At 38.8% G+C, this 14702-nt stretch overlaps 1 protein-coding gene across 2 annotated transcripts in view; it reads right to left on the bottom strand.

The window, feature by feature from the left end:
- acsl3a (acyl-CoA synthetase long chain family member 3a) overlaps positions 1–14702 on the bottom strand; it is a 33634-nt gene that overhangs the window by 8568 nt on the left and 10364 nt on the right. For both annotated transcript variants that reach the window (XM_088300137.1, XM_088300138.1), the window contains exons 2-8: positions 8753–9172; positions 7412–7589; positions 5076–5185; positions 4695–4833; positions 3097–3247; positions 2000–2123; positions 1629–1700 (exon numbers count right to left, since the gene is read on the bottom strand). In XM_088300137.1, the coding sequence (XP_088156263.1) occupies positions 1629–1700; positions 2000–2123; positions 3097–3247; positions 4695–4833; positions 5076–5185; positions 7412–7589; positions 8753–9127 (1149 nt within the window). In that variant the 5' untranslated portion in view covers positions 9128–9172. The remainder of the gene's footprint in view (positions 1–1628; positions 1701–1999; positions 2124–3096; positions 3248–4694; positions 4834–5075; positions 5186–7411; positions 7590–8752; positions 9173–14702) is intronic.

Raw genomic sequence — 14702 nt, 5'->3', positions numbered from 1 at the left:
AGCCAGATGCTTAGGGGAACAAAAATATTGTGCAGCTGTCAAGTCAGCCTCCGATAGGACGATTTGTAAGGTCAGAACATTTTGGCATGGTAAGATATATAGGCTGGGGTTATTACCTTTGCGGTATTCTTTTAAATTTGATGTTCTGTCGTGCTGTAAATGACGCAGGGTGAGATTATTCTGCTAGTACTGAGACCACACGTTGGGTTGGTCTCCTACGTTGGTACCACACATACTGTTCAACTCTACTTAAGACCCACCTGTTTGTTCTCCACAGCTCCTTGTTCACAAAACAGTCATCACACGCTTGTTTTTTTCCCCTCCTTTCTCACCATTCTTCAGCGCATGCGCACTCCGCATACATACATCACAGCCGTGTCACAATACACACAACACACCACACGTTTTTCAAAATGGTAAATCCCACCTGCCCTTTCTTAAAAGCAAAACGGTTGAAAAGACAGATCTTCTAAGTGTTTGTGGCAAAGAGCACTCGTCCAAACTGGCTTGAAATTCTCTTTTCCAGAACGAAATTTGTTCATTTACGAGCCCAATTTTTTTTTTGTTTTGGCCACTCAAACAGATGCTTCCCAGAATGCTATCAATGCATTACCACACAGCGCTGAGGCATTTCACCAAATAACGCAACAACTGGCATAGTTCTGTGAATGAAGTCATTCACGAAGAATACCGGAGATTGCCGAACAAATGCATTTTCGTTGTTAGGGCTTTGCTATAGGTCAAACTATGAATCTAGGATGTTTGCGTAAAAAAAAAAAATTCATACTAACAAATAACGTTGAGTATTCCAAAAATAGATTCATTACTCAAAATATGGTTGGTCAAACTTACTTCACACTTGGTCTTTAATGTTGGTTTGCTGTTTAGCAGTTTTGAGCCATGCTTGATTTGCAAGTGGTATGCATGAGAGCCCTTTGCACTAGAGAAAGAAAACTAATCATACTAAACAATTCCCCCCCACCCCACCAAGTAGAAAAGATGGAAAAAACTATGACCCCTTCCATCATATATTGCCCATCCCTGGGTTAGCATGTCTTGTTTGCGTGCAAAGCATGGCAGTGGGAGAGGAAGTGTGCGCAATTTTCCTACAGCAGCCCGTTGTCATATCACGGCAAACAATTTCATATGAGTCTTAGTGAGGCTGCGTGTGAGCAAGCGTGCATTTGGTGGGGATGACCACACGGGGCTTTCTCACGTTCTGTTCACAGCTGTGAATGGTTCCAGAGACTGGGGGCCTCTGCCCTTTGCTCTGCGACCACTGGGAGAAGGGGGTTGGGAGGCTTTGTTGTGTATATGAGTGTGCTGAGACAGAAAGAATACAGTGGGGAAAAGCTAGTTGCTTGGAACTTGTCTGTATGTAGAAATGCTATTGAGATTACACATCCATCTCCAAATCCTTTTGCTATATGACTAATACTGTTCAGAGACAAGCAAGAGCTGGAGCCTAACCCAGCTAACTTCTGGCAAACACTTAACGACACCTTGAACAGGTTGTCAGTCAATCACAGGGCATTCACAAACACACTTCAGAGTGTCAGACTGGTCATGTGGCAATATTAAGGCTTTACCTGCATTATAAGGCATAAGAAACGGTGTCGTGCACTTACAGGGACAGCGGCCATTATGGTAGGCTGCAAGATGTTGATATCTCCTTTGGTTCCTTCCTTGATCTTACTTGACTACAAACACAAAAATGAACAGATGTTAAACTTTCTCAACATACATAAACATCCCGCTATGATGAAAGAGGCTGCCAGTTTTGCACATTTTTTTTCATGGAAACTCCTGCCCAGGTTTATTGTGCTGCTGTATTTTCTGCTAGCTACCGCAGTCTGTCAAACTGTAGACATTTATATATGGATATGATTTACAGGACAAATTTCATAAATTGTTGGACGAGTTATTATATCATCTTATATAATTTTTTTGTCTTAAAAAATGAACAAATGAGTGAACAAAAATGTTCAAGGGACCATACCTTGTCAGACAGAGTCTGAGGTGAAGAGTAGCCAATCCTACAACCGTGAGAAATGCAGACAAGCTCGGCGCTCAGCTCCAGTACATGGGCAAGAGGAAGGTAGCCAATGTAACTGTCGTTCTCACTGTAAACAGACCCAGTTATTCAGTTTGCTAATCCCAAAACACAAAGGACCTGGAAACAGAGCTCGTTATTCGGATTGCTAATGCCAAAACATAATGGACCAGCGAGGCATTGACATGTTCTGTAGATCAAAAGCACCCACAGATAAATATGAGACAAGAGATCAAAATGTCATTTTTTCATTTCCACGTACAGTATTTACAAAGAGCTGGACTTGATCCTAAAAATCCAGATTCTCTAATTGTGCCGACGTTAGCGGACAACTTTCGATTTACTCCATAACTTCATATGATATATTTCAAGGAAAATAAAAAAAATGCTCCAAAGAGTAAATGGAGAAAACTTATATTGATATCACTTTATCTACATCATACAGTGCCTAAAGCCTGCCGTCATTAGCAAGTTCATGCAGAAGCCCGATAACTCTCTTGATCATTTAAATCAGGTGTGTTGGAGGAGGAAAGCATCAAAAACATGCATGATATTGGCTCTCAAGGACCAAGTTGCCCACAATGTGTTTAGTGGGGCTCCTTTACACATTCTCGTCACATACTGACAAGCCAGTATGTGTTGAGCTTTCATGAGCTTGGCATCTAATGTAGAATCTCCTTTTCGTGACACATTATCCAACACAAACGTTTGCAGCGCCACCGAAACAATGCCATCAGAAGGTAATGCTAACCTGTGCTAACAAGTCAAGCTCTGCTTCGCCCACCTGACTGCAGTGTCAAGGGTGGAGAAACTTGGTGGAATATTAATTAAACACACAGTTGTTTTAACAGTTGGGCAAAAATGCAGACATAAACATGAGAATGTCCACAGTCAATTATTACAGTATAAGATATCAGAAATAAGCGAGGGAGGGATGTCTTAACTAATGGTCATGGCTAATGAAGTAATTAAGTATTGAAACCAAAGTAAGAGTAAATAATAATTAAGTATTGAACCCAAATTAGGAGTAAATAAAACTGCACCTGAGGTTAGGTATCCGTTCGGCCAAACCAGCGGTGGCAGCAATTATGTTGCTATGGGAGATCATGGCGCCTTTGGGAGTACCTGTGGATCCACTTGTGTACATGATGATCGCAATGTCGGAAGCTATAGGCGGATTTGCCTCATAAATTGCTAAAAAAAAAAAAAAAAAATAACCAACATTAGATTCAAATGAATGTTCATAGGTATATTATTAGTCCAAATTGAGGCTGGTCAAAGCGCAGAAAATCGGACTGTATGCTCCATGTATGCATGAGAACATCATGAACAGATACATTCTTTTGGCACTGTGTCTAAGTCAGTCTCAAATAAATTTAGTCTGAGATGGATTTTCCAGGTAACATTATTTCACTTCACAGCAACTGACCCAGATTGCATTGGGTTCAACTGTTGAAAGAAGGTACGACCAGTTTAAAAAATTCAACATCCAGTTCAGTTGCTTACATTGAGCTGAAATAGGAACTGAACTTTGCATTTTCTATTTAGGTTTTTTGAAACATGAAATAACGGAGAAAAATAATAAGAAACTATTGGTGGAATGGCAGAATGCAACTTTCCCCAAAGGCAAGGATGACTAATGTGGAAGTCTGTCAACACTCTGGGACAAGTAAAAGGCAACAATTCCTATGATTCCTGTAGAATGCCTCGAATTAGATTGCAGTTTGATATACAAACCAAAATTACACATAAGCACAGCTGGCCATAAAAACAATAAAAATAAATAAACGTCCGAAAGAGAGTGAGGTCTTTTTCCTCAGACTGACATGTAGGCGTTAGTGCTCATCATGTGAAGTTAGCAATCCAGAGTGTAAACATAACTGACCCCCCCATCCTGTGCTCAACCCATACTTATTGAATCTAATTCCTCTTATTCTCTATACTACATAGCTCAATTTAACTGCTCCTAATCTCTATGGAATACTAACTAATTAAGCCCAACAGTGCAAATCTAATGGAATGCCTAGGATAAAATAAGGCCAGGAGGCGCATGTGTTTTCCTTCGGCATCCATATCACTCATAATCTGACACAGATGTGTACACTTCCTAATTCACATGACCTATTGGGACATATACCAGTCCACACCAAGCTCAACGCCCATTTTAGTCGAGCTCTACTTTAAAAGGAGCAGTAACGTATCCATACGTCAGTAATAAAATAAAATAGATGTTCTGCAATCTACAGTATGTTAGTGCTTTGAAAGAAAACACGGAGAAAAGTGTACTAAGCAAAAATAAAAACAATACAAGGGCCAATAATTATTTGTACGCAAGTCTGCAATGTTGTGTGATGTGTATCTGGGACTATAACTAGATCTACTGTTCTAGGTAAGATTGTGGTATGACGAGGCATTACACTTATAGAGATGTGTTGATGAGGTTTAGGGCAATTGGTCTTTGCTGGAATTGCAAAGTGTATCTATAAAGGGAACTTAGTGTGTAATTTGTGTCAACCACTACAAATAATGGGAAATTGGAGTGCAGGAGCGAAGCCAGTGATTTGATCAGATATATAAAAAGGGAAATAATACTCCTGATAAACATTTTGCCACAAGCGAAGAGTTCAGCCTGCCTACTCACAATTTTCTGGTCTGACGCCCAGCTTCTGCACATCAGCCATGTTGTGGATGCTAATGCCACTGGGATAGCCGCGCCATGAGGTCGGAGTGTTGTCCACTACTATGATGCACTGCAGCTTTGGAACTTCAACTAGGATAGCCTATCACACATGTTCATGGTTATATTGTATTCTGAATTGGGTTCAGAGAGTAATGCATTTGCATTTGTTCCTGTAATGTCCAGATAAATGGGGGGATTCATTTTGTTGTAAGAGACATGCTCGTCAACAGAATAAAAAAGTAAAACTTGCCTCAACAATTCAAGTAGGCATTTTGTTTGTTTGAGTCCTGATCAAATTGCAATGTATTACCTGAATGAGTGACGTTGGTGCCGTTTTCTAACCTTGAGTTTAGTCTCCAGGAGCTTGCTGCTGGTGATGATGTGAGTAATTTCTGTCTCATTCAGTCCTTGAGCGATGGCTGGACCCCCCAGTGTTGAATAGAAAGTAGCCACTGCAAACAAAAAAACAAAACAAAAAACCCCACAATCAGCACAATCATTTTGAGATTTCATAATGTAACCAAATTGAATGGTTTAGAATCAATTGACAGTATATAAAATTGTGGAGTGTGGAACACTTTAAAGTGCAAACGCCTCCATAATGTCCAAAAGTTCATCGATGACGATTGTGCAGCATGCACATTATGTAGCTCTTATCCACCTAGTTACGCATGCACACATATCAATGGAATCATAACATATCATCATCATCATCATAACACTCCAATTACCCAGTTATTTTGAAAAGGATACAGTAATCACAGGGAGAGCAGCGAGACACAGAACAGAAGAAAAAGACACGAAGGACGTGTATATGTGCCCTGAGGCTGACAGAGATTTAAGGGACAAGGCTTGATGACATCACAGTCTTGCGTCATGGAGCAACAGTAATATTTCCTGCTGAGTGACATTGTGTATGAGGCCATGACACCTCCAGCCGGGAGATCTAGGATCAAAGCTATATGTGTGTGTTTTTTTTTCAAGACAATCAGAGCTGTTTTGTCTGAGAGGATATCTTCAACTTGGTGCAACTTAATGTTACATTTCATCAAGCCATTAGCCTTGAATGAAACTGTGTGCGCGCTACCAAATGCGACATAACGAGTCTATAATGCCACTCATGAAGCAGTTTAATCTAAATCTCATTCATGCAATTCATAAAATAATGTGCAGTATAAGCACATTTCCATCACTTTGGATAAAAGATCCACTAGTATATAGTGACGAGAGCACGCACGCACAGAAACACAATCTCACACACCAGAGTTCACTGGGGGCCTTTGGCTGACTCCTTGATGGCTCTGTCAACATCAGATGCTCACGTAGACTCGCTCACACTGACGATGACGCCATTAGCCTTCACTTGTTTTCCTCTCGATCCTCCCTGCCGTTCCTTCCTCCCTCGCCCCCTCCCCAACCTTTAACTCCACTCGACATGTTCACTTTCCACTGGGTTAGAAGTGTTTGTGTGTGTAAGTGAGAAAGATGCTCTCTAAAGATGCTTTCTGGCTTGTGCTTGCAGCATATTTTCAGTGTGACAGTTTAATGGAGCATCAACTTAAGCGCGCAGAAGAAAATGAAGGATGCTTCAAAGAGAATTACAAAGAATTAGTGAATCCAAAGTGCAGCCGGGAATTCTTAAATAAATACAAAACTATTTTCAACAGTCGTTAAAGAGTGAAGACGTGCGGAGTCGTTAAAGTGCAACAAATGCGAACGTTTTCAAACTTTCTTCTGGAGATGAGGTTTAAACAGTCACCAGTTCACAATTTTTCAATAACTATAATTCTGCATGCATTCTGAATGCAGGACAGAGGGTATAATCACAGAATGACGTGTCCTATTATTACCATTGCTTAAGTGGAAGTGACATCCATGTATGTAATAAAACAGCAGGTTTCCATCACAAAATAAAGTGGATTTATGGTGGCCGACTGGGGAAGACTGGTTCCTTACATAACAGCGTAACAGAAGGGACAAATTGACCTTATTCTGTCTTGTCATTTCCTCACACTCATAAAAGCACAATATGAACACACACACGTTTTCCCTCAAGAGTTTAGTAGGAAATGGTTTTACTCCCCCCAAAAAAAAATGACATTTGCAAGTCTAACGAAACACATGGGAGCTGAACCCACAGTGCCTGCACTGAAGACAGGCGAGCAAACCACTGAAAACCAAAAAGCGCAAGTGTAAAACTGACTCCCTTATCATATATTATATGATAACGTAATCAGAGCGTGCTTCCATAAAATGCATTCAAAAAGACGCTTTTGCAAAGGAACACAGCCTATTACTTTTCCCCACAAAATCCAATTACATTCCACGGAACATGCTGAGTAGGAAAATCCGTTAGAGAACCCAATATAAAAGTACATAGGTATAGTTATATAAGATTCTCATTTACTCATCAAAGGATATTTTATTATAAGGGGATGTATACAATTCTGAGCATTTATAACGACATTTTGAGAGAGGACTACCAATGTGAAAATAGAGGGATCATGAAATACAGCGTGATATAATACCGATCAATTCAAAATGTAATAAGGGGCTTACAGTATTTCGTACACCTCTGTCCTCATGTTCACATACATTGAGTACTCTTGAGTCACGCATCCGATCATCCAAACATCAAAGCGACTGGTGGCCTTTTTGCATGAAAACGCGAAACTTACGTGGGAAATTCTGCATGAAGCAGGCCAAAGCAGCTAGCATCCATTCAGCACGTGTTTCACAGAATATGGCAATGTTGTGCTTAGGCTTCTGCCCCAGTGCTGCCAGTCCACAGCCAAACTGGGATGCTGCAAAGAAGGTCTCCTTATAGGACATCCAATGGTACTTCCCAAGAACCACCTACAGCACCAAGACAGGGAGTGTAGAAGGAGAGACAAAAACATGAACACTTTAAACTTGATAAAGGAAAATGCTTTTAAATGCAAAGGCGAGGGATGGGGAAGTGAAAAGAAGGTGGAAGACTTCCACAGTTAGGCTCAAGGGCCAGGTAAAGATCACGAGATTACAACGCATGCCACTTGCCATAATTTTTGCAACTCAAAGAGACAAAACAACAAGATCTAACTTTATCCGTCACTCTAAAACTCACCAAGACAACACTAAAAATAGTTTAGCTACATATCGTATAGCTGGTCAAACATTAACAAAAACAAAGACAGTAAAATAATATACTACATGGAGACTGGCTATGGAACCAAGAAAAACAAAGTGATTGTTATTATGTGTGTACAGGAAACTAATACAAGTATAGATGAGTGCTAAATGGTGAATGTCTGAATTCTGTTGTGACAAAGCAAGATTATATGACTTGACACAATTAACCCCTTGATGGCCCGTCAAGGTTAAGACTTGGGACTTATTTATGATATATTTGACTTATTCCCATCTCCGGCTTTATTGATAATACCACCGCCATCCAACGATTTCCTGTACCAATAATCTTTGTGAAACCCAAACGCTCATATTATTCAGCATAAATTGCTGAGCCAACACCGACCTCTGGTGGTTGATTAGGAGTAGTGCACATTAAGGACACAATAAGGACTGCTGCAAAGTCATCTTTTAAGACTCGAGCAGATTAGATCTGTCATGCTCTTGGGAGTTGGTGTGATCATTTGTAATGTAACTACGCCAATTATTAAGCACTTTGAAATCAGGGAACACTTTTTGCAATGGATGTGGCTGGACTGCCTTTGTTTACAATATGTTGTATTTTTATTTGAAAAAACAAAATCCCATTTTCTTGGTGCTCTCTGTATTCCTAATGCACTTCATTTTAAATCTAAATAAGAAGTGTCTAGCAAAGTTAAGGATCCAAATGTGTTGGGAGACAGCGCCCATTTATAGTAGCAAATTAAAAAAAAAAACATGCATCTGTTCTAAGTACAGTACTTCACCATATATATTTGTACTAATTTTAAAGAAGATACTGTTGGTAGGTTTGGTATAACGTCATATTGAAACAGCACAACCATTCCATTCATTCCACGTGACTTTTTTACCTTCTGTATTGTCTTGCCGCTGCTCGTCTGTTCATCTTCCTCACTGATCACCTCTCTTGTGCCGAGACATTCTCTGTGGGGGAACCTCATGGCTGCATATTCAAACACCTTAGGCAGGGTGTCCAGTCCAGGGTAGAGCAATCTCACCAGCCCCTTGGTAGCTTTGACTGCTCGATAAGGGCCTTCAGGTCGTCCCAGCACGGGGCGAGCCTTTGCCCTCGTTGCACGCGCCTGCTCAGATCCATAAAAGATGCCTATAGGTCTGGAGAACCAAGTGAAAATGTAGTAGGGAATGAAGCTGAACAAGGAGTAAATGGACGCGATGAGGTTGAAGGCGAGCAGAAGGATGGGGTTCAGGTCTTCCTTTCTTTTCATCTTGGTTAGGGTGTATAGCAGCTAAAGAGTAGGTGCAGACCAATCCTAGAAAATATGGAACAATTAATACATAGCAGATCAACCACAATTCCTTCTAATATCAAAATATAATAACAAGTCTTTCCGGGTGATACTCTGCTCGACCCTTGGCTTTACATTCCATGAGGCTTATCTTATCTTATAGCATGTAACTTACTTTTTGTAGCATTTAGAACTAAAAAAGTCGACTGGCTATTTCACAGTGCTTCCACCTTGCATCCTCTTGGAGAATAATGCACAAAATGCCTTCAACTAAAACAATAAACGCTAACAAAGACATGAAAGAAATGACAATACAAAGCTCTTAAAAAAAACATGAAAACGAATAAAATGTTATGGTGTCAAAGAGGTTTTGAATTGAGTGTTTCTGACACTGTACGTACGAGTCACTAGAAGGGACGAACAGATGACAATAACCTCGCGAGTGTGCCAAGTCAAGTTGCGTGTATAATTGAGAGAGTGCAAGAAGGATGAAAGAACGTCTCTAAAATGCCTTCATTATGAAAGGTGGGTGTACTTTAATTTTTTTTCAACTATGACAAACACTTTCACCACAAATATGATGAGTTTGGTCTTCCAGCAATATAATATATATATAATATACATATATATATATAATATATATATAATATACATATATATTATATATATAATATACATATATAATATATACATATATATAATATATACAAATATATAATATATACAATATATATATATACAATATATATATATACAATATATATATATATACACAATATATATACACATATATAATATATATACATGTACATATATACATATGTACATATATACATACACATATATACATATATACATACACATATATACATACATATATACATACATATATACATATATAATATATATATATATATATATATATACATATATAATATATATATATAATATATACATATATATATATATATATATATACATATATAATATATATATATAATATATACATATATATACATATATAATATATACATATATATATATATACATGTAAATATAAATATATATGTATATAAATATAAATATAAATATATATGTATATAAATATAAATATAAATATATGTATATAAATATAAATATATATGTATATAAATATAAATATATAATATATGTATATAAATATAATATATAATATATGTATATAAATATAATATATAATATATGTATATAAATATAATATATAATATATGTATATAAATATAATATATAATATATGTATATAAATATAATATATATATAAATATAATTTTGTGATCTCGAGTTAGCTCATACGCCCTAATGCACATTTTGTCTTGACAACAAGAAGGATTCTTGTTCTGTTGTCATTTTGCCACTATAGCCCCCATTTTCACATTTCTGCAGACTTGCTGAATGGGTAACAGTCCAATGATGCACAAAACACTGCAGTCACACAATTGGAAACAGTATTCCTCACTCACAAACACATATGCTTGCACAACATCTCCCTTGTTGAGACTATGTCACAATATTTCTCATTAATCCATTAAGCAGGTGTATAAAGCCAGCCATTGAATGAACACATCTTGCACACTGAGGATTTTTCACGAAAGGCAAGAGATTAGGGTCAAACATTTCATATGTAATCTTGTGGTGCGATTTTGTGTTTTGACCTTTAGTCAAGGAGCTTGTTTGTCCCAAACAAGCCACATATTTTGCATATCTACTTTTGGTTGGTAAAGTGGTTTAACTTAATTGGATGAGGTCCACTCACAATGCCGATTCCCCCATAGCTTTGTAACCAACAGTAAGAACAACATTCAACTCCATTCACAACTCTGTTCAGTTGTCTCATAGTGGAATGAGTGGATATAAAAGTCAGTATACACAACCCCCGTTTCAATTTTGTGATATAAAAAAATTATACACCAAGTCATTTCAAAACTGTTTTCACCATTGATGCGACCTAAAACCTGTCCAACACACTTTAATTTTTCTCATCTTTTTGCGAGAAGAAGAATAAACAACTAAAATAATCTGGTTCCACAAGTGTTCACACCCTCTCATAACTGAGATGTGGATAGTCTGGAATTAACCACACATCACGTTTAATTAATAATCAAGTTCAAACTCCAGTTAATCGGGAGTCGACGCACAAAGCCACATTTAAAGAACCCCCGATGAGCCCCCAATAAATCTAAGATGTCCTAATAGTCTTTTCCTGAGATTTATTTGTGTTTACAGATTAAAGGATAATGTAAATGGCAGTCAATTTAAAACTGAACAAAGGTTATACTGCTCGGAGCCACTTTTGTGATCCTGGCATGGAAGTCCATTGTTTCAGAGGGGTCTCGTTCACACCTCCTGTGGTGCAGCTGTGATCTAATCTTCCTGCATTCCTCTGAGTGTCTGGTCATTAGCATGGTCTAAACTTCAGTTACACTTAAAGGATTTCATACTTTTGACTATTAAAGGAATATAAGAGTTTGAGCTTAACATAGTTCATTAGATGTTGGTGCATCCAATGTATGAAAATGTGATATTGTAAAATGCTGAGAGTGTGACTGGTGGCGCGAAACTGGTTGCGGGGGTTGTGCAAGAATGGAATGTTTTAGAAACAAGGTGCTGAGCGAGACGAGATGACTCCGGGAAGGAGCGGCCATCGGGGAATCGCACGCAGGAGGAGCCACGGGATTCGGCGGGAGGAGAAAGACCAATGAGAGCGAGCTAAAGTTAACTGCAATACACATAGCCAATAGAATCATGCCAGGATGCCTTTGTCTGTGCCATTTTGCATGTTGTATAGTATGAATCAGTACTGGGCAACTCGGGGGTAGAACACATTCGCTGGTGGTATGAGAGGTGTAGAGCTGTATTGAGAGGGACCCAAACTCAAGTTGTAGATTTGTGTGTTAGGAATAAATCCACTCGTGTGTGAAAATGCCGGCTTCCTGATACCTTTCTATTGCAGAACGAGCGCGCATATTGTTGGATGTGTGGGAGTTGGGTAAGGTCGCAAATTGGAGTCAGATTACTTATTTGAGTTTACATTGGGTTAAAGTTAAATTCTAACATTGATATAAAGATAAATTCCAACAATTTATGGTGACCCCGACGTGATGCATGAGAGGTAATAGAAGTCTGGGACTTCAAAGAGAGTCTGGGACTCTAAGAAAAGAATAGAAGCCTGGGGCTTCAAGAGCCTGGGGCTCAAAGGAAGCCTGGGGCTTCAGGAAAAACCACAAGAGTCTGGGACTCGGGCCTGGGGCCCACGTCCACACCAGGTGACGACCTGATAAAGATTAAAGGATAAAGGAGCCACACTTCTGACCGGCCTTCCTCTTGGGCCCACAGTGACATAAGGTAAGCAGATCCTTTTCAAATTCTGCATATTGGCAACGCTAAATTATAAGAGGAAGGCGGAGTGGAACGGCGTTAAAATGTATAAATAAATAAGTGTAAAAGTGTGGACGATAGTAGTGTAAAATCTGGGATTTACCTACTAGAATAGTTTGGAACTATTCGTGGTTAAAATACGGTATAAAATCTGGGATTTACGTATCGGGACACGGTTTAAAATCTGGGATTTACGTGTCTGTGTGGAAGCTGTGTGAATGTGAAGGCTAAAATTGTTCTGCGTAAGAAGTGGTTGGGACACACACGAGTGGATTTCAGGATGTTGAAGGAGAGGAAGTGTTATAGTGGTCTCGGGTCCTGGGTGTGGCAAGGAGATTAAGGATAAATTCATAAAAATGAAACATAAAAAAGAGAAGAAAAACATGAAGTAGGGATGAAATAAGAAAAGAGAAAGAAAGAAAGCTAGAGAAAAGAGAAGAAATTGTGTCAGTGTAGCGATTGGAAGTTCAATAAGAAAAGAAAAGGAATGTGAAAAAGATGCAGAATGTGTAGAAAAGAGAAAGGAACAATTAATGTTCCATTGAAAGGAGGATGATTAAACAGGCAGTATTGAAGAAGGTGTGACTTGAACAAATGAAAAGGATAAGAATTAGGGTCTGCTGTAAGGAGGAATTGAAGAAATAAATATTTTATGTTTCATACTTTAGTTGATGGTCTTTCTATTAAGGTAACTGTAATTAGTAACTGGAATGAAATGCACAGATGGAAATGACACAAAGAAAAAAAGATTGGTGTTAAGAAATCATAATTGAATGAAGCTTTTGAGAGCATGAGAAAACTTTGCAAGAGCATAGGTGGTTCCTGACTTTGTAGTTTGTGATTTGATACCTTGATTGTTTGAGTGGCTTTGGTAAGGCTACAGTGAATTTGGAAAATTAAAGGAAAAAAAATAAGAGTGAGAAAGATTTTACAGAAGGCAATGAGTATAGGTGTAATCGTAAAATCATGAGTGTGCTCTAACAAAGAGTTAACAGCTCTTTGAAGTTAGATGCTCGTTCCCAAGTAGGGGGAGGAAGTCAGAGAAAGAGGATGAAGTGATTGAAAAAGCGGAAGAAAAGACGGAATGTCTGAGAGGCATTCATCCACAGTTGCCAGACTCGCAACAGTATGTGTTTGAGCCGCCGCCCGATCCGACGGCGCCATTAATGGGGGGGGAGCAGAATGGTTTGAGATGCAGAAGATAACGATTCACAGATGACACCAGCGACCATACAATTGATCGAACAGGCTGTGAATAATGAGAGAGAGGGTGCAAGGAGAACAGCAGGGGAGTGTGGAGACGCCCGTGCTGGCCCCGGGGGGGGGAAGCACCAGCAGGAACATGTAAACATTTCAGACACAAGAGGAAAAACAGGCATCAATGGCAGTCGTTAACTGATTGAAAAGGAAGATATGCCTTTTGGTGCTCTCGAAAGAAGGTCACAGTCTTTTTGTTTCAGAGGTGTGTCTCGGCACCCCCCTCGATGTTGCTGACGATCTAATCTTCAGGCATCTGCCTCTACTTGAGGTGTTCTAATGTGGTCGAGCATGGGTCGCACTGTGGAGCAGTTTTTTTTACAGTGCTAGTGTAGTATGGTACGGGATAAAATATATGTATTCAACCTAACAATAAATACAAATTAGCAGGGAATTAGAACACAAGTTAAACACTGAAACATGCAGGGGATGCCTGAGGAACAGCAGGGCGGCGACAATCTTATTAAAATTTAAATTTTAAGCAAAGGGATTATGGTTTTGGGATAAGTTTTAAGTGAAGTATTCTATGAACATGTTGAAAGAAAATCTTTGGAAAGGGGAATATCTAGCCATTGGAGATTGGTTTACCAAATTTAAAGTTGGACTAAATAGTTTTGTAGATGATTTATTAACTGATGTGTATTAAATGTGACAAAGGTGGAAGACAGATGTTTTTGTTTGACTGTACGACGCGAACGCTGACATGACAATTTTAGAGGATATGACATCATTCCATAAATACCAGACTGCTAACATTCGCATCTATGAGCTGTTTGATGTCACAGGTGCAGTTTCGTCAGCTGCGTCCAGGAGAGGAGAAACAACTTCACGGGGAGTGAATGGGAAAATCCAGAGACCCACAGTTGTAAATTTTGGCATACGC

This window comes from Idiotropiscis lumnitzeri, chromosome 7, assembly GCF_059441095.1.
Source record: "Idiotropiscis lumnitzeri isolate Australia: NSW breed Sydney's pygmy pipehorse chromosome 7, RoL_Ilum_1.0, whole genome shotgun sequence".
In the NCBI taxonomy this organism is placed as follows: domain Eukaryota; kingdom Metazoa; phylum Chordata; class Actinopteri; order Syngnathiformes; family Syngnathidae; genus Idiotropiscis; species Idiotropiscis lumnitzeri.
Note: the sequence above shows the minus strand (reverse complement) of the source record. Positions and strands in the feature narration are given on the sequence as shown.